Source organism: Geospiza fortis, unplaced genomic scaffold, assembly GCF_000277835.1.
Source record: "Geospiza fortis unplaced genomic scaffold, GeoFor_1.0 scaffold279, whole genome shotgun sequence".
NCBI lineage: Eukaryota > Metazoa > Chordata > Aves > Passeriformes > Thraupidae > Geospiza > Geospiza fortis.
The window spans coordinates 246,068-267,587 of record NW_005054352.1 but is presented as its reverse complement, the minus strand read 5'-3'; the positions used below and the strand labels follow the sequence as shown (position 1 = coordinate 267,587).

The following is a 21,520-nucleotide window of genomic DNA, read 5'->3' as shown; positions in this document are numbered from 1 at the left end:
AAGCAGAACTGAAGCCATTGTGGAGAGGAAGAAGTTACACTCTTCCTGTTATGACAGGAAATGCAGACAAATGTGCTTCCTGACCATTTGCTCAGCAGGGAATGAAATATTCTTTGACCTTTACCTTATGAACATTTTAGCAGCACAGAACTTATAAACATGTTTTTTACTGTAAACATATGTTTTTATCTGCCAGAACTGGTGATAGCATACCCAAAAAAAAAGTCAGCTTTTGTGTATATTGTATCAGCTACTGTGTATTTGAGATTGGTTTTCTTGCCTAAAATTTGTACATATCTGTAGATCTGTCTATAAAGGACATAATCATATCTTTGTATTCAACAAAAGGAAGTGAAGCATCAAAGACTAGCCTTTATTTTTCTTTCATTCCTGTTTTGTCTTAGATCTTAATTTATAAATTGAAATGAGAAGCATATTGATACCGGCTGACCTCCTAATTTTTGAGGTTGCTGTATCATCTTTAATTAATATATCTTCCGATTTTATCCCTCCTTTCTTTGTTTACAGAGAAAAAACTTACAAGATTGACCCTCATGACTTGGATTTGGGCAGACTGAATAGTATCACTACTTTAAGTACTTGATCTGGTATTTATGCACAAAGATTCTAAAAATGTGGTGTAACATACAAAGCCTTCTTTTTTATATGGGTTTTAATCATGAACATTTTATTTGTTATGGCTATAATTTTAGAGCATCCTCTTAGAACTCCTCTTTATCTGGACTATTCATCAAGTCATAGCACAATATGCTTGGGGCTTTCTGGGACAATAGCCCATTTACCAGCATAAATCAATGCTGTCTCATCCCTGTAAGTTATGCTGGAGGGTTATAAGAACACAGAAGCAGTCTGCTGGAAGTCTTTTATTTAATGTGGTATGCCCAACTATTGCATAAAGGAAGGTTTGTCTAGATCAAATTCTGCACTAGTGCTGTTCACCGCTCCCATTAGAGTTATTGTAAATATTGTTTCAGCCAGACTTCTTCATATGACAAATGGTTCTAAACAAGAATAGAGGAAAATAAGAGGAAAAAGGGAAGAGAGAATATGCCAACAGTTTTTGCCTCTCCAGTAGTTATTTGATGTTTCAACACGATAGGCTTAGGTGCTTGGCAGTGACATTTTAGTGAAGAGCCCCTCTGATTACATATGGCCTACTTGGCCTTATGTTTGAAGTTGGATAGACTGCTGACGTTGTATCTCCTGCTTATCACATACATCATATCTACTGTGCTTGCTCTAGTCCCTGTGTCAGAAATTTAGACATTCCAGATGAAATAAGGACAAAGAGATAACATTTCTTTTTGACAACATGGTGCCGTTATCAGATACTTCTGTGCATCAGTGATGCCCCTTCTTCACCTGTTTAATGGTGGGAAATATACTTGGGAAGCATTTGTGAAAATTCTGTGTCTCTCATTTTCCTATATCAGCAGCTATATATCTGTATAGTCAGAATAGGAAGAAGTAAGGAGAGCACTGATATTCTGACACTGGCTGGACTGAATCACTTGAAACATCATGAGACCACTACTTTGGAAACACAGTGTTAGCACATATATTGTGATTGCTAGTGACGCATATGGAGTGATATTATGGTTCAGCCTCTCATAGTTCGTGAAATTTCAGAAAAAATTATTCAAAGAATCAAAATTAAAACTAAAACTAAACTAAACTAATCCCAAACCAACTCCCATCAAAAGAAAGACATAATCATCACATGGCAAAAACACAGATCATGCATCCTTAAGGTTGTATTCATTAAATGAGAATATTTATGGATGCTTCTGGTTTTTTAATGGTATATTAAAATATATAAGAATTATAAAATTGTTGTTACAAATTTACTTAAAGAAATACTGTTTCCAGTGGCTAGCATCCCAATTTACAAACCCACATAGCTAAATTAAAATTTAGGCAGATGAAAGAATTTGTAATTGCAACCAAGTGGCAGTATCTTCTAATTTATATAGTTTAAGTAAGTTTAATTTAATAATGATTAAACAAGAAAGTCTTCTCTGCACCAAATTGCCCTCTAAGTTGGGCATATCATTGTGTGACATGCATACTCAAATTCAGACTCTCTACAGCTTCACTTGCAGATATAGACTAGGCTATTTGAAAGCTGTTTCCAGGGAACTGAAGAGCCAAAGTTGTAGTTGAAAATCACCCTTTTAATAATTCTCTTTATCCAATGCCTTTCTTTTAGCACATTTCACCATTAGTTAGAGCTTCATCCAAAATATATAAGAAGCTCATCTTGATTTATATCAAGGAAATTGAAAGTTAACTACTTCACTGTAAGTATTTTATAATCAAGCAATGTCTTGATTAGCTGACACCATACAAAATCATAAGCATTAATGCTTATTCATATACAAAATGCTTCAGACTTTAGTAATGTATCTTCTTTATACCACCATTCTTATTCAGAGAATATTTAAAATAAATAAATAAAAATTAAATAAGTAGAATGACTATAGTTTTAAGACAAACATAAAAGACTAGTGGGTTTTGAATTAATACAAAGGGATAGAATTCGGGTTTTTTTGGTAGGATGCAGAAATAATTTTGGTGATCTCCACACCCTGCTCTCTTTGTAATATATATAAAACAATGCAATCAAGCATCTCATACAGGTATTTAGAAACTGTATCATTGTCAAAACCCTCATGTTTTATATGCACATGCTCAAAAATGTTTTAAAGACCATTGAATATTTGCCTCCTATCTGTTCCACTTCCACTCCACTTTAATTTTTCATTATTTTCACCCTGTCATTATAAAATATTCTATCCTAAAAGGATCTCCTAAACTACTTATCATTCTCCTAAAAAGAAGTAGATTTCTTACCTGAAAAATCTGCAAATTAGCAGTGATTTAGATAGTGGGGATAATTAAGCGTATGTTCACTAATATTGTCAGGAAGTAGCATGTAGTGATTTGATTCTTGATGCTGAAAAAATTAAATATTACAGAGATGTCAAAGAGTATACACTTTTTGGAGGCATCTTTTTTGAAATATGTTGAATTTCTCACTGTGTGTTTTCCTTCAGCATCACTAGCGTTGTTTATATCAGATAACAAAGTGACATTGTCAGTTGTTATATGACACTACCAAGACTTTGAACACAAATTATAAGACTAGGTCAACACATGAATTTTTTGGTCATGTAGCTACAGTTTGTGTTTATGGCAATACGACTGTCTTGTTGATTATCAACCCTAAGTCAGTTCAAGCATAATCAGAGATTTTTCGGTGAAGATTCCACACTCCCTTCCAACTAGACAAAAGAGAAGTATTAAAAAAATTATGCTATTTTTACCTCTCAACAAAATATTTCCTTTACTAGAATATTATTGGCTACCTTAGAGAATATTTATTAGATGGTGTTTAATAATTTTTGGTGTGGACAAGAATGGTTCACATAGCAAATGGTGAACAAATCAAACAAATAAAGTTAAATAATAAAAATTCTGTTTATTTATATTGCTCACAAAAGTACTTTAGCATATGGCATATTCATGTTCATTATGTAGCCACACAGAAGAATGCATGCAAAAAGCTAATTTTGTTTTTTAAATGGCTTGAAGAGTATTAGTAATTTTTTCTGAAGTCACTGACATGACATTTCACTATACATTTGAAAAGTTCTCTATTGTAAACTGTTATAAAAGCATAATAAATTTACATCTCTGTATATGAATTATGTATGTGTAAAGATAAACCACTATGAATTACATATTCAAAAATTAAAATTCCAAATCACAAGTAGTGAAACAGTAGTAGACACAATTGCCTTTAATTCATTAATTTTAATTCATTAATTGTCAGTTACAGAAGGTATTATCTGGTCAATTTAGAAAATATTAGGAAGATAATATAGGAAGATCAAGAAATTAAAACCATATCAAATTCAGAGCAATTATGATTGTGTATTAAAGAAAGATAAAATGAAGGTCTAGATTATTCATTGTTCTGGTTTGTGGGTTTTTTCAGTGTCCGTAAAATATAACTGTAACCAGTATCACTTTGGTGATAAGTATAATGAATTAAGTATCTCCTGTGCAGCACAGCCAGATGGTTTTTTAAAATATTAAGGCATTTTACCTAACAGTGAACACAAACACTGGCTTTAAGGATATTTTTGTACTGGGGTGGACTTGAATGAAAAGCATGCTTAATGCAGAGATACTCCACCTACAGCACCATGGTCAAAAAGTTGACTGAAAAGCATGTTAGATGCAGAAAAATATGTTGAATCAGTACATTTTATTTTCTGTATCACTAATTATTTCTAAAACAAGCTTTTGTATATATATATACATAACTATATATGTATCTATCTTTCAAGCATTTCATTGCATTTTTGTGTAATCAGAGAAACCATTAAAGGAGTATTTTGAAGACAACATCATCATCATCATCATCATCATTATTATTATTATTATTATTATTATTTAGATTTTTAGTGAAGTTTTGTTACCTATCTCATTATTCATTCCAAATATCAAATCTCAAAAGCCATGATAAACAAATTTGGAAAGAATTATAAGTTATGCATACTTGAGACTAGTGCTCTAGAAAGTGGGGTTTTTTAAATGCTTCAATAATTGTGTTTAATAACAATCCATCTTTTCTTAACAGTATGTTGACAGAAGTTAAAAGTATTGAAATTAAAATAAAAGGTATGCATAACATTCGGTATGCATTTGGGAGAAGAAGTGCTCACAGTATGGACACAAAGCCTCGTCTTTCTGAGAGAATCTAACAAATAGGGATTAGCGGTACTTAAAAAGTTACATTTTCCTTGGCCTGATATGTTGGGATGTTGAGTTAGTCTGAGGCTGCACTTAGCGTTAACTTGTGACAAGTGTGTTAAGAAGTGTGACAAGTTAAAGCACTAGCCATATGAATCTCAGAGAGACAAATCTTCTTGCCACAGCATTAATATGCAGAGGTGCCACTGTTTATGGGTGTATAAGGGATGATAGCAACAAATGTAGAATCAGGCAGACCAACAAACTTGGTTGTGTGCCTGTTCTTGACATTCCAAGTACCTTGACCATGAGTTAAATTCAATTGACTATAGGCTTAGCAAAACCATTTTTGTCTTAAAAATTCCTGTCAATGAAAAATATGTAACAGAAATTGCACATATGAAGAAACAGAGCAGAAAAATTCAACCATACAATTAGCTTAAACATCTCATAGTAGTTTTGTATTTCAAGTCACATATCTGACTGGAACTTGTAACCTAGTGCAGAAAAGCAGATAAAAAATTTTTTGATGTGCAGGTCTTTCATTGTCAAAACAATCCCTGTGGAAAATTACGGTTTTGAAGAGAATAATTATAATTTTCATACTGCCTGGATTTTGCATTAGGTAGGGGCATTTGCTGGCCTACTGAGAACTTGCAAGCGCATCCCTATTTCTTTCCTATATAATATGACCTAAAGCCCTTTGTACTAAAAATGCCAGTTCATATTCCTAAGCATATGGCTTGAAATGAAATAAAATATGATATGTGTGTGTTCAGAAAAGACTTTGTTTCAAAGGCTGCTGACCAGATATTTTCTTTCATGTTTAATAATTCTCTTTTCTCATGAGTGCCATTTTTCACACTAGATATTTCTTCAAAAGTATCATGAGTGTGTTTATATGAGCAATGTATCTCTTTTGGAATACTTAAATGCTTATGAAATAATTTCTTTGCTTCAAAGCTAGCAGGAGTTGGGGGGCTTGAAATCAAAATCAATTGAAAAAATCAGAATTGACTGCACTTGTTCAAAGTATTTACAGCTGCTCATCTGAGGTGCATTTTGCAAATGTTGATGGGAAAGATGTATGCCATCTAAAGGGTATCTGAATTTAAAAGTTAAAGTTGCAGTATCAACACTTCATAGCACCAGTAAATGAAAATAGTCCTTACCTATATCTCAAGTTTAGTGCAATGATAATTAGGTATTTCTCCCTTGTGTAATACATACAACACACACATATATGTTCTATTTTGGAAGTCTTTTATGTTTATTGATTTGTTTTCTGAGCATGTTCAATTCAAAGACAAAGCACTCAGAAATTATAGCTCCAAAAAAAAGGAGAAAGACTACAGAGAGCAACTGTGGTTTTCTGATGGACTTTTTTGCTTTTCTTTCCAGGTGACTTTTACAAAGAGGAAATTTGGGTTAATGAAGAAGGCTTATGAGCTTAGTGTTCTGTGTGACTGTGAGATTGCTCTAATCATCTTCAACAGCACCAACAAACTGTTCCAGTATGCCAGCACTGATATGGACAAAGTGTTGCTGAAATATACGGAGTATAATGAGCCACATGAGAGCCGAACAAATTCAGATATTGTTGAGGTAAGAGTTTGTGTTTTGCTCTGAGATGGAGGTGGTCCAAGTAGGTTGTATCTTCAAGTGACATAGCAGCAGGAGAGCAGAACAAGACAGTGGTGTATTAGCTTGAGCATTGGAGGTGACAAAGGCAAAGCTGCAGGAAATCCACATCTTTTATGAGCATTTTATCCTTCTGAGTCTTGCAGAAACTTCTGCAAAGGGATTTCTGGCTCCCTGTTTTCCAGGTTTCTGTGCTGCTTTGTCACTTTGTTGCATTAATCCTCTCCATGCCTTGACCACTACCTACCAGCTGAATCTCTTGTTTGTCTCCTAGTCTCTTCCAGGGACAAGCTCTCCAGAAGACATTGCATACTTTGTCTCCACAATCAAAAATTTATAATATTGTCTGTCCAGGAGGAATTAAGAATGCATTGTAAAAGATGTGGAAGAAGACTTAGAAGCATTTGTTGGTGGAATTTGACTGCTTTTCTTAGCTTTTTGATTGTTTACAGAGGGTGTCTAATAAAATGCAAAAGAAAAGTTAATTTACAATCTACACAGTAAAAATATATCAGCTACTCACACAGAATATTGTTACCACAATATAATAGTGACAGTATCAATGCAATAGTGTCAGAATGCTAGAAACAGTCTTTAATTTTTTTACAATTATAAGGAGCAATTTTTATTTACGATTACTGAAAATTATTAATTTAAATTTAAAATTTTAAAATTTAAGTTTCTAATAGTCATAGAAAAGTCAGTGTATGTTGCAATCACATTTGGATTCAAGCTATGCAAAATACATAGAGCCTTCAATGACTTGTTGTTATAAAAAAAGCACTCATATCTTAGACAGATATCTCAAAAATGGGTTATATGACCTATACAACTTCTGTTCTTAAAGCACATGGCTGATCTAATGGTATCAATTAAAAGCATAATAGAAGGATGATTACCTATCTTAAGGGTCAGTGAAAGTTTAATCCTGAATATGTTAATGTATATGCTTAGTTTACTCCAGATCTTTATAAAGTTAGTTTCAGATTTTTTAATTATCTGGATGTTGTCTGAAATACAACTTTGATACTTCTGGAATCTTCACCAGGGTTAGTCATGTGTTTGAGACTAGAATGTAAGTTAGTGAGTTATTTATACATAAAATATTTAAAAGGTTAAAAAGTTCTGCATAATTAAGATTATTAAACTTGTTATAGAGTGACAGTCACACCACCTTAGATGGGCGTAGACTACAAACAGGAATATATATCACTTCTCTGTCTATCCTTATGTCAACATCTAGGAAGTTACTGTTTTGCTTCACTCCTCATTTCCCTCAGATTCTGCCCCCCATTAGAAGAGGGTGAGGTTCTGACAGCAGAAAAAAATTATATGAGTTAAGACTAGAAGGAAAGTGCATAATTTCTTCCTCCTCTCCATAATTTCTTTTCCTCTCTTACTTCAGATCCTTTGTATATACATGAGGCCTTTCTTGACCCCTAGATTTGGGAAGTCCAAAAGAATTCAAATTCTATGCCCAAAATTAAGTCCTCTCCTCTTTTAGTGGCAAAAGGCCAGAATATTCTTGGCAGAAGAGTTTCCTGTGATATCTTTTCTTCTTCCTACAGGCTTTTGTGTGGAAATAGGTGGAAATACACTGAGGGATTTATTGCTTGCTTTACAATGAATGAATACTTTTTATCATAAGGACTATGGTTTTCCAAGGATCTTGAATGAAAACTTAAAATTTCAAATAATGTTGAAATTTTCAGAAAGACAAGTCACTGCATCAGCAAAATCCCTTTCTGCATAAATAGCAGGCCAATTTGGATAGGTAGATCAGCAGTTTTGCATGCAGATGTGTAATTTTCTGTCTATACCCGAAGTTTGGTGGGCAGCTCTTTTCACTTTTCTAAAAGGAACAACATAAAAATGGATAATTTAAATAAATGTTGCTTAAATTGAACAATAGACATAAAACATCAAATGAAGCAAAAGCTCAGTCAGCTCTGAGTTTGACTTTCTGCTATATTTTTCCATGTTCTGCCTATAACATAAAATACCATTAGTGATATGGTGTTATATCAGTACTGGTAGAGTTTGAGAATCCAAGGAGTCCTTCTCCAGTGTGTAGGTTTTGAACAAGAATTCCATATTGTCATACCTTAAATGGATAATGAACATCACACTTACAAGTTCAGTAGAGGATAGAGCTTTGATATATGCCTTGACTCTTAGTGTAGTTTGGGTATATTTTCAGGTACAGGATATAAATCTGCCGCACAATTAAGCATTTTAATTGATCAGTTAAACTGATCAATTACACATTGCACATATTTTCATGTTAGGGGTCCATCTTCTTTTCCATTTCAGACTGCTAGATTTCACACGTAAAAGTTTTTAATCTTGTCTTCTAGAGCAATCAGCAGCTGAGAAGAAGACAATGTTATTAAATCTGAGCATTTTCAACTAAATGTCTATTCAATAACTGTATTTCAGCAGAAGACAAGGCCACAGCTGTGCTTATAGATTTCTGCACAACATTCAAGAGAGAAATCTTTTTTAGGCAGACCGATGAAAATTTGAAATATAACTGTCAACCATATAAAGGTTTCAATTTAGTATCCAATTTCTGTTCACATTCAGCATAATATTAACTATTTAGTCACTTTTGAGTTGTGGTAGAACTGTTTTATCAGTTATTAAAATGAGGTGTAAGTTCTTTGAACTATCTATATTCGAAGGAAATTAAAAGAGCGGCTCTCTAATATGTAGTTAATTACTTTTAAATTAAACCACTGCTATTCAAATACAAAAATTATATAATTTTTCATGCAGATCTGGCTAAAGCTGTTAATTTTATTAAGCAAATGTTTTCAATATAATTACTGGGATTAATTATATTTATCATTTATGAAAAAGTAAGTCTTCGGGCCATAACTTATTAATTAAACTAACATCTAAAGAAGAAAACATGATCATATATCTAACAAACACCACACTGTTTTTTAACAGACAATTGGTTCCACCCAACTTAGAGATAGATTATATCAATAAATCTATCTTGATAAAAAAATTGAATGCTAGTAGTTAGAGAATTGTAAAGGCCAGTTACTGCTGTTGTTTGAAGTTTTCTGGTTTAATGATTTAAAATAGCTCTTATTTTCCTTACATATGTAGAAATTTTATTTATTTGCAATAAATATAACTGAGATGATGTTTCCATTTGCTTCATCAAAATGAAGTTGATTAACATGCTATTTAACATATCTGAGTTTTCAGGTCACAAAAATTGTCTACAAGGTGAATGTGTTTCAGCTAAGACCCAGTAAATATGCCTACAACATACAAGGGCAAATAAAAGTCAATATGTACTCATGAAGGAGAAAATATATGCATTTTACACTCACATTTATTCATTTCAAGCAACAGTGACAATTATTGTGCATGGAGATATGAATTAACTCTGGGAAACAAACAAACGAAAAAAAAAAGGCAACAAAACAAAATCAATTAAACAAAAAAGGTACATTCTGAAATTTCTGTTTAGCATTAACTGGATTCTTAAATTTGAAGCCATTATGTCCTCACCCACCAAACTATTCATACCATGGTCATTCATTCAATTTTCCTTCAGTTAAAAAGTGAGATTATTTGAGGATTTAGTGATTATTTTAAGGAATAGCAGAAACTTTGGTGAGTTCATTCAATACAGAGGAGAAATATAACATTTCATCTTTATGCCAACCTCCAAGTATGTATGTAAATTCCAACAATAATTTATACAGCATAATTGTCTAAGACTATGCAATAACTTACTTTTGGCAATAAGGAAATGGAAAAGAAAAAAATGACAGCATTTTACAACAGTCAGGTGCATGCATTATGTATTCTTTGGATTTATTAGAAATGAGGCGGGATCCTTTCCTTGTTTCTATAAAACAGAAATGGGTGTATTTATTTTACTTACTTATTTTAGTGATATCTCAACTTATTTTAGTGATATCCCACTGCCACACTGCTGTGATTAACAAGAATCCAGTTCTGTAACACTGTAAGCTCACTACTTAGGAGTGAGCCTCAGACGGAAGGGGACAGATTTCAGAGCAGGAATATGGGGAAATGTTTTGCTGCAAATATAATTAAAATTCTAACTATTCTATAGAAATCTGTTGTGATTCTTTGTCTAAGCCATCAAGCTATTGCTGATTTAAGGTGGAACTTCCTGCCTATTTTCTATCTCATCGGCCCTTTTTCCTTCTCATTTCTTTCATGTCAAAGCATCAGCTACTGTTTTAGCTTTAGAAGACCTCTAGTGAGTTTTCATTGACTCTTCATTGCGCTTCAGTTTCTGGTATACTAAGTTTAATACGCTGAGCCTTGCTCTGTGTGCACATAAACCATTCCTCCACAAATCACTCGCTACTTTATCTTTTATCTCTTTTTAAACCCCCAATCCATTAATTTATTTGACCCTGCTGCTTTTATTGTCTCTCTTTCTCCACCTGACTTCTTTTCATCTGCTGATTCAGTGGTCACTACCTTTAGTTCAAGTTCCCTTGCTAGGTTAGCCCTTTCAAATTCACCCCTATCCTACATTTTCAGGCACACATGCATCCATCTCCTCAGCTCCCCCTTACCACACCACTAATCACTAGTAGAGGAAAAAGCAAACCTTCATTTATCTTTCACTTTGCTGACTGAGGTTCTATGTCATGAATGCTAATCATCCACCAAATATTAAGATATTTACCTTAATAACATTAAATGGAGATAAAACCTCCATTACCTTACAAAAAATTCTTCCATCAGCTTAGTGTCTTCTGAAATATCTCTTATTACCTGTTTTTTGATCTTTCTTTTTCCAGTACATGTCTTTCACTTCTCCTTTATTTCTCTCTCTCTCTCTCATTTTCTTTTAACCAAGTGTTAGAAGGATTCATGGTCCTCAACATGGATTTTTACATATAGGAAGATATCAGCTCCTGCAATATACTGGCATATCTTTCTGCTTCAATAAAACCTTAACCTCATCTGGCTTTTTGTCTATACATTGTCTTACTCTGTTAGGGACTGATTTTCCATTACACTTGGTGGTCCTCCATCCTCTTTTGCCTCCTCTTTCTCATGGAAATTAGGTAAGTTTGCAAAACTTGGATTGGGTCAACTCTTGCTTTTAGTGATAGTGAAGACTTCATCAAGAATTAATCTGAAGTATTCTAAGGAGTAAATTATTTTAGGGATATTGTGATGGGGTTGCAGGTTTCCCAGGGAAAAACAAAACAAAACAAACAAAGATAAGTAGTTCTAATTTGCAATATGTCACATTTTTAATTTTTACATTATAGATTCTTTTTCATGGATAATAAGCATCTAGCATTGTCCTTTTAACTTGTTTTGCACAGATGTTCATTCTCTAGCAACTACTAGTGAATTGACCTTCCACAGAGTATCTTTCCCTTTCCAGTGGACTTCTGTATTTGGTGAGGGAGAGCAGTCTTAACATAGCAGAAGAAATGTGTGGCATTTGCAGTTGCATTTTCCCCTAAGAGGAAAAAGTGAGGTCCTGAACATGTGAAATTCTGCCTGCAGATTGCTCATCCTTTGTGTTTTACAACACACAGAGATCCTCAAAGACCTTAACATTAAGGTAACAAGGAACAAAGTAATAACAAGACCTACAGGGCAGTGGAATTCAGATTTTTTTTATTGTGTGCTTTTTTGCTGGTAAAAAAAACCATTGTTACTCCGGAAAAAAAAAAGTGTCTAATGAAAACATACAATTAGTGATGTCAATTCAGTCTTCCACAGATTTGTAGAAAAGCTAGTTTGAACTGAAAATCCAGTTGTTTTAGTATGACCAGCCACAATGTGTTAATTGGCATACTTTTAAATCTCCTTGAGAGACATGAGTTCAAACTTAGTACAGCTTCAGTTCAGAAGGCTGGAGTTGATGAGAATGGCAGTCAGGTGGCCATGGACAGTATTTGTGCCAGAGAGGAATGCCACAGTCCTGTTTTGCTTATGGTCTTAGTGCACATTATCCCATCAATCCTTACAGATGTGCTGTGGATTCTATAGCACATTAGGTTTAGTCACTTGATGTGACAGTTCTGAATGAGATAAAGAGAAAAGAAATTTTCTTCTGTCAATTATTTCTAAAGGTCACAGAGCTAATGACTAGCTAGGGGGTTAATTAGATTGTAAAAACCTCTTCATATCAATTAAGACTCTTATCTGTATAATCATAGTAAATAAACCCATACAACTCTCTAAATGCTCTCTTTTTAGGAAAAGTAAGGCAACTGTTGTAGCTTGTTTAATGTAATAAGTGTATTTTCTTCTCTTGTCATCATAACACAATATTGCATATAAACAAGCTGTGAAATAGACATCAATCAGCTCTTGAGCTGCTGAAGTCAGGGGATTTCTTTCAGCTACTGTGGGCTGAAGACCTGGGACAGTATGGAAAGTAAGCCTGTATGTAAGAAAGATTATTCAGGGTGATCTAAAGACAGTGCAGTGTATTGGATACTGCCCTGGACTAGGACTCATGAGACTTCGGTTTTATTAATAGCTTTGTCAAATACTGTTTTGTGACCTTGGATAAGTCATATTTCCTCTTAATGCTTTGGTTTCACTGTCTTTGAAATGGGGATAGCATTACTGATTTCCTTTGTAAATTGGTTGAAGACCAGTTGCTAAAACACCAGCTAGTGGTACCAGTCTCACAGGACAGACACTTGAAAAGAGTCAACTGGCCAAAAATTTCCTTTGGATGATTATTTAGGCTTTTTAAATGCCTTTGTCTTTTTTCATTTTTAGAAAATACAAACCCAACCATTATTGCCATCATGTATGACAGAACCAAAGGACTGAATGCAAGATCTTCAGCATTTTTCCTTTGGTCTTTGTTTGCCGATTTGAAGTTGAACACAATTTGAAAAATGTGTTTGTAAATTAATGTTCTCATGTGAGTTTTTTCTGTGTTTTTTTCTAAGTGTGACTAGTTAAAAAAATCCCAGAGGTAAAAATATCTTGGTTTCAAAAGTTTTACAAGTCTGTACATTTTATCAATCTTGATTTCATTTTTTAAAGTAATTGCTTTAGAAATGCATCTTTCCTAAACAAAAGCTGACATTCTTATCTAATTTTATTATTCCATGAATTTGAGATTCATGTAAATAGTAGCGCAGAAAAACTTCAAAGCTGGAAAACTGTATACGACAATTCTATTCTATCCAAAGTAGTCCCTCAATGGAACTGCTGTTCCAGTCAGTGAGAGTGTCCAAAGTAGTCCTTCTACTGCACTCATTAGGTAGCATTTTATTCCCTTCCTCCCACTTTTCCTCATGAGAGTTTTGACTCTTCATATCCCAGGCTATTTTCAAGCTCTCCTTGATAATTCTGCATCTCCTTGTTACTCTGCATTTAATAAGTCAGAGACTTTAGTTGCTATGCAATCTAGAAAAAGAAAAGTAGAGGATTTCTTATATTTCAAATTAATTCAGTACATGAAAAAATGCAGCAACGGGAAAGTTGCACAATTAATTTTCTCATTTTGCTTTATCTCAAAAAAATCCAGAAAACTTTTCATTATCATTTATTTCGGCAAGGATTTGGTTAACATGAAACATAGCTTGTAATCCTAATGTATCTCAAATGAAAGAAAAGACACTCACCTAAGAGCTACTTTTCCATATGTGGAACAAGAGAGAAGGGACAGAAAAAAATAAAATAGATCCAAGGTTAATTATTCTGAAGCATGTGATAGATGAGAAGCTTCTTTTGAGTGTATTTAGGAGGCAATCTGGATGTCCTGTTTTAGCTTTCTTGAGGATCATGTAATTTTTTTTATTGTTTTGTAATAGTTTTTAAAATATTTTAATAACTCAGTAAATTTTTTGGATGAATTGTTGCAAAATGCTAAAATGATGAAAGTGAAAAATATGTGCAGAATATAAACATGTTTCCGATTTTTAATTTTTCCTTTTTTTGCCAAACTGGAATTCTAAAGCTGTATTTCTTAGAGCAAGGTCTACTTCACAGAGCACTCTTTCTTTCTTCAAAATGTTATATATCTGGCTAAGGAACTGGAAATATCTCACATGTCTGTGTAACATTCTCAGACCTTAATAGCTCCAAAGTTTTATCCCAATCCAGTCACTGAGAAACATTCTTTGCTTTTGTAATCACTGTTTCACATAGTAACAGCTTGTTGTATTTTGGTCTGTTTGCCAGAGGGCAGGTTTATTTTTAAATCCCTGCACTCTGAATTTTCTTTATTTTTCCAAGATTGGAAGCAGCTGAAATGCCTGAAGTTACAGGTTGAAGGGCTTGCTTCACAATATGAGATGGGAAACCTCATTCCCTCCTCCCTGTGTTTCTCTTTTTTTAAAAATTTTTTCCTAACAATGTGTCTTAACTGCTATTTGTCTAAAAATAGAGCACTGTCTCACTAAAAATAGCTTGCCAGTCAGTCTTGCCAAGGAAAATGGAGAGGAATAGGCGTGGAATAGAAGGGTGAGTAATCCAGATCTATTAATTCACTGATCCCTTTGAGAATGCAGGAGATGATAAAGTACCCTCAAAAAACCACAGGCCTGACTTGCTCTCTTCAGACTCCTAGGTGCCAATAAATATTTTAGCCCAAGGATACACTTTATTTTCCACATGGATCATAAACACTTTCTAAAATACAAGGCTTTGTTTCACAGAAACTAACTTACTGTCAAAAACAGCTGACTTTCCCAAGGTCCATTTTTTTACATTCCACATGTTTTTTAATTTATTTTAAGACAAGCAATGACTGCAGTGTTCTGTCAAGAATTACCATGAAATGTCACATATCTCGCGTGGATGAATGAAACAAGTAGCTGCTTTTCAATGATTTCATGTGCCCTCAAAATGCCACATATCAGTAAGAAAGAAAAATTTATTAGTCTGACTCAGAGCAGTAAATATTAATTGGTAGACATTATTTATTTCACTGAAAAATTAAATCTTAGCTGCAGAGCATTTCTGCAGATATATACATTTTTTAATCTGTAATTGTTCTGAAACTCAAATTTCACCAAAAGTCTGTGAAAAATTGGAATAGAAAAGGATCTAATTTACTCAAAAATAAACCTGATGAGAAGCCTGCAAAGCAGGAACTTTTCACTTGAAAAGCTGTCAAATTAGAGAAAGTCAATCTTCTTCTGTATTGCAGTATTTCAAATCCATTGCAGTATTGCATTGTGAGATATCAGTAGTACTGTGGAGCAGAAGAAACACCAGAAAGGGCTGAGCATGTTATTTAAAACAAGAATGTGTGTTGTTCTGTACAGAATCTTTTGCATTTTGTTTTTCGTGGTTTTTTTTAACCTGAGTAACCTGGTCAAACACAGCAACAGGGTGTGGAAATGTCAGTGCAGTTCACAGGGTTATTTGAGCCTGAGTATTGTTTTGTTCAGTTCCTGTAATGCTGCTTGTGATAAGATTCTGGAGACAAAGGATGATAATTGATGGAAACAGACTTAAATCACTCTAAAAAGAATCAAGGCCCTTGTATTTGCGTACATCAACTCTACCGGTCTCCCTCCACTTGTAAAAGCATTTTGTCTTCTTGCATGTTGGCCCCCTCTGCTCTTTGTAATGGAGGCATGCCACAAGTGATTCCTTTATGCAGTACACAGGGTGTTATTGTGTCTGCGTGGTGTATTAGTAACTACCAAGGCTGAATTCTACTATTGTATCTTCACTTCAAGCACAGAAAAATAGGATACACTACGCTGCATTACCATTTTCAACCTAGATAGTGAGTTACTTACAGCTGTGTTCCAGACACAAAGGCTTTTGTGACCAGCCCATTTTTAATTTTCATCATTAAAATATCCCTGTTTTGTAAAACAAACACAAAATGTGGTTGTTTACCCAGATTTGTACGCGGTAGTGATAATGACAAATGTAAAAATACTACATATTCTCTTTTCTCACAACTATCTTTAATACAAATTACTGACCTTGCCCTCTTTTCCACCCAAGACTTTTTGTATCATTGGGTTCCCATAAGCTCTTGACTGTTCTTTGTTAAATCAGTATCGAAGATTATGCAACACTGAGTTTCTAGCAAAATCAGTTACGTGGTGCATGATTCTTCATATGCTTACACATGAACATGGGGTTTTTTGATATGCAAATGTTTCCAAATGTGGGGTCTAAGCTACCACTCATCAGGTTAAAAGAGCCTTATATTAGCAAAAGTCAAAAAATTCTCCTACGCAAAGCCCAGTATTCAGGTTTTATTAGGTCCCTGATTAAAGCCTAGAGATGTCAATGTGTGTTCTGACAAAATTCACATCTGCCTTGTTACTGTTTCTAACACAGACAAAACTTTCTACAGATCCTGCCTCTTTTTGTAGTAAGCAATACTAGAATAGGTCTTATTTTTTAAAATAAATAAGACTTATTTATGTAAGATTTATGGAAGTCATCTTTCAGACATTGAAACTTCTCACAAGAAGAAAATTGAATGCTCCTGCAAATCTCTGCAGAATCATGGCTCTTTTTTTGAGGCAGTCCCAGTGTCAGTACAGGTGACAGAGCTGGACCCCCAATAGTTCATACTATGAGTAACACTTATATCTATACTCAGAAGTAAAACTCCCTGTCAGAGTAGTGAATTCCCTGAGAAACAACAGCACTCTGCAAGAAGAATTTCATCACCAAAGAGTATAGGGAGGAAAAGTCAGTCTAATCCTGGCTTTTTGCCCACTTTACTCTCCTGCTAGGGAGCCAACATCTTAAATTTTCTGCTTAGGCTGGAACACCTTACCCATGTGATTTGCATGAAGCAAAATACCTGCATACCTCTCCTTCCCTAGACTGCACACAGATAACACTATCTTTATGAAATGGCTTTCCACAGTTTTCATAGCTCTGGTGAAAGTTCTGTTAAACTTCAAAATATGCTGACTTTTCTTCCTTGTTACAGTAAGAAATTATAAATTAATTATTTATTTGTGTAGTATAAAATTTGTATCCGTCCTTGAACTTGATATTGATTAGACCCTGTTTGCTCTGAATTCAGAGAGGCCTCTATGTGTCTTTTTATGTAAGATTAATAAAATTATTGTTAGTTACCAAATTTGAAGGGTTATAAAACCTCCAATAGACATGTGCTCTGTTGTTCTACATTTTAATAATCACAAGTCTATAGTCAGCTCTGAATCAATGTCCATAGTCCAGAGCTGTTAAATGTTGTTAATTCTTAAATAGCCATTTTTCATTCCATTAGAAAAGTTTCATTAAAACAGCTTCAGTCAACATTTTCTTTATGCAGCAACCTCTAAATCCAAAACTTTAGGTGGTTGTGTTTTCCTTTCTTAGTTTTGTCATGGATATTTCTATATATGGTTGCCATTAATGAAAAAGTAAAAAGCTATTAAAAGAAGTTGCATGATGTATGTTCTAAGCAGTTAATTATTTGTGTGATAGACAGAAATGTAAAAAGTAAAAATCTGTGATACATCGGATATGCTTGGATTTAAAAAAGTCTCAAACTCATTTATTTTTATCATCCTGTGTGATCTATAGACAATTATAGTGCAGAATTATATAAATTATCGTGTGTTTTACTTTGGGTTGTTCAAGTAAGTTTTTTTTAATCAAGTGTTATTGCACACAGGCTCTTCAAAGAAAGCAAATTATAGAAGAGTCAACAAAAGTAGCTTAAACAATACAGCTGCTAGACATTGGTTCAAAAGAGATCAAGATCTTGACAAAGAAGCAGTACCAAATGGAATGTCTCATTTAAATATTTAGCTTCCTACAATATGGCTGTAACATGAAAAGCAAAAAAACATAAGAATTTTCCTTTCATTTTTATAATCCAAGGATTGGTTATTACATGCTTCTAACATGTTTAAACATATATCAGTAAAATGGAAATTTTATGGATTCCTTCCAGCAGGTACCAGTGCCTTAGCATCCGAGCTACATTTTGGTAAACTGTCTGAAAAGAAGCTTACCTACCCTAGATGTAAATTTCCATGACCCACATGTATTGTTTAACTCACAAATAAAAGCTCATAATTATGTTCAGTACTTTCCATCTTTTATGTAAAAATGTTTCGCAGAAGTATCTAAACTTGCCTCACAATATGGCAATGGTCATTTGTCCAAAAATCTCATCTGGAGGCACATGAATATTGTGGAAAATCTGTTATTTGACCTTGAACAGTACTAAGGACCTGTGCTTAATAAGTATTGACTCAATGGGTCAAAGTTGACAGTCTTCCCCAGTCCCAGTTTAAGACCCAAATAATTTCAACAGGTTTTCCTCAAACAAAACTGCTATTACAAGTCAAAGAACTCTGTCTGCTTTCAAGTTCTGTTTCTCTGACTGAAAAAATTGTGCATTTTTTAATTCACAAATGCAAAATATTACAGTGAATGATATATATGTTTAACTGTCTAGAGCATAGGAAGCTGAGTAAATCTATTCCTTCTAGGAATATGGGAAGCAATAGGCTTGAGCCTATTCAGATCAAAGAAGAAATAGAACCTATGTTTCCAGTTATTGTGTTTCTAACCACTAGCTGTTATATAGAAAAAATCAGGAGCAGAAGAGTTTTCTTAAGAGTGTCTTCTTCAAGTATTTGAAAAGTTGCCTGTATGAGGGGACAGTGTGCTTCAGTCAATACTTGAATACCCAGGAATGTGGGTGAAGGCATCTCCGTAGCCCTGGATAAGCATCTGATGCTTCTGATGAGGGATAGGGTGTTTGAAAACCCATTTGCTTGCTCTGGGTCGTTCACAATTCTATCCATACTGCTAGGTTTGGATCCTGTTCTGTAGCACCAAACTCTTCCCTTGCCTCAGATCCTAACACACTGTGAATTCCCTATGATGATCAGGTGCCTAAATAGTAGGTATTTCCAAACTGAGCTTTTTATGTCCCTAAACCATTTACTGGATATATTCCATAGCCCCTTCCTGTCACAAGGCCCTTCTTTCCAACAAGGCAATTGTAGCAGGGTGTGGACTGCTCTTTGTGGTTTTAGTATAAGCTCATAGCAAGAAAGAACATTGCTCATTGACTATTTTCCTACCCTGACACTTTAAAAATTGCTTCTGTTCCAAGGGGCTTAGAAGGAAGTACTGTCATTTCACTGTCCTGGAGACATTTTAATTTATAGCTTTCAAGACGGGGGCAGGAAGAGAGGGAGGTTCTTGTTAATTGGCTACACTAGAAAAACCCTTGAACAGTTAGGACCCCTTTAGAAAACTACATATATGTAAATATAAAGTGACAATTGTGAAATTACCTTTTTCAATAATATGCATTTCATCTAGTAGGACTAAACCCACCTGATAGTAATACTCATGAGAGATTCACAGCTGTATCCTGAACAAGGGAGATTTTTCTGGGCTTGGACTTGAGACAATATATTGTATCCCAAGGGTTATAGAAAATACTCTTGTTTGTTCCAAAGATTAACTTTTTCATTCCTTTCCCATTAATGAATCTGAGAAATTCACCTACTCCTGTACAGTCTTTTTCCTGCAAGAAATATTCTTAATTCCACTTCCTTCTTCATGAAGGGTAATGGCATAAAATGCCTGACTAAACCAAAAAGTTCTGAAGTCTGCCTCCAGCTGATCTCCATGACCAAATGAGTGGCAGAAATAAAAGTTCTCATCAATTCCTACTACTGCTATTTTATTTGGGGTCTTGTGATCTACCATACCCAGGGAGAAATACAAATCTTGCTGACTTTGGCTCAGGACTGCAAATCTCTCTATAGATTCTAGGACTAAAATTTTGCAATTCTGAACTGGAGAAATTCTGGTATACTCATGGCTTATATATGGCCCTTGGCCTCTTCATGGAAAGGGTTTTCTAGCATTATTGAATTGGAATTTTAGTTATTTAGGACACTGCTGGTCCCTTTCACTAGTGTAAGTTCCTGTGTGAAAGCCTGAGCCCACTAAAATCAGTCAGAATCTCCTTGCCAGATCTTTAATTTTAATATACCAAAAGGCAGAGCTGTGTTTATTTTGAGGTAATCCCAGTCAATCTTGTACAGTTACCTTCTGATTAAGTATTTTGTATTCAGAATAAATGTTAGAGAATAAATGTTAGAGAACCTTAAGTATTCCTTTATCATTCCATGTAATACACTTTACTCTAGGTTGCTTATTGCACTGTAAATGCTCTCCAGAGCTTAGAAAAGAGCTCTGGCTTCTGTGGCAGCAGGCAGATTGCTGCATACAGCTTAGAAGATAGACAAGATGATGGAATAAGTAAATGAGCTCAATTTTCTTGCTGCAGAAATATCACTGCTTTTCCATCCCACATCATAATGGTTTCAAGTTTGGTCTATAGTTGGTCCAAGCTTCTAGCACAAGACTGGGAATAGTGCTTTTGCACTGTGGATTTCAGCTCATTGTTGGGAAAGGACCCTGTATGGTTCTTCCTTATACACAGACTGAGTATGTTAGGAAAAAATTGTTACACTAGCGGCTTCTGAATATCTCTGATTTAATATTCAGAGAAATCTGAATATTTCTGATTTCTCGGCCAGAAATCAATGTTTATCTTTTTCTCAGGAACACAGTCCCCAAAACACTATCAATATCCATGGTGCAAAACTTTTCACGTTGGTCGATTCATTAAAACAGAAGCAGTCCACCAGGCAGCTCTGGATTTGAGGTTTTTAATTTAAAAACTCCCCTTCTTACCTGTGACATGACTCTGTAAGGGTCTGAGGAAACACCTGTGTTATCTAGAGATGTGAGTATCCCCAAGATATTTATTGCCTTTCCTGCATTGGAAGTTGCACCTTCACAGCAGAGTCTTAGGAAGGGAAAGTATGCCCACCCCTTGACTGTTCCAGCTCCACAATTCTGGCATGGGGTGAGAACTTTCTGATGGCAGGGCAGAGCAGGCAGCCCTGTACAGTGATTTCTGCTGCAGGAACAAGAGATCCAAACTGATCAAGATATAATTCTGTCCCAAAAAGAAATGCAGTTTTACAGCAAAACACCCTAATATTTAAAATGTTTTCACTGCTTCCAGAAGAAAATTTTACAAACAAAACATTTAGATTCTGAATGAAGATTTTTTTTCCCTCTCCTCTCCTCTCCTCTCCTCTCCTCTCCTCTCCTCTCC

General features: G+C 34.5%; 1 protein-coding gene across 14 annotated transcripts in view; it reads left to right on the top strand.

Moving 5' to 3' along the window:
• Positions 1-21,520, top strand: part of MEF2C (myocyte enhancer factor 2C) — a 133,482-nt gene that overhangs the window by 63,432 nt on the left and 48,530 nt on the right. For all 14 annotated transcript variants that reach the window (XM_031058919.1, XM_031058921.1, XM_031058918.1 and 11 more), the window contains one exon: positions 6,184-6,387. In XM_031058919.1, the coding sequence (XP_030914779.1) occupies positions 6,184-6,387 (204 nt within the window). The remainder of the gene's footprint in view (positions 1-6,183; positions 6,388-21,520) is intronic.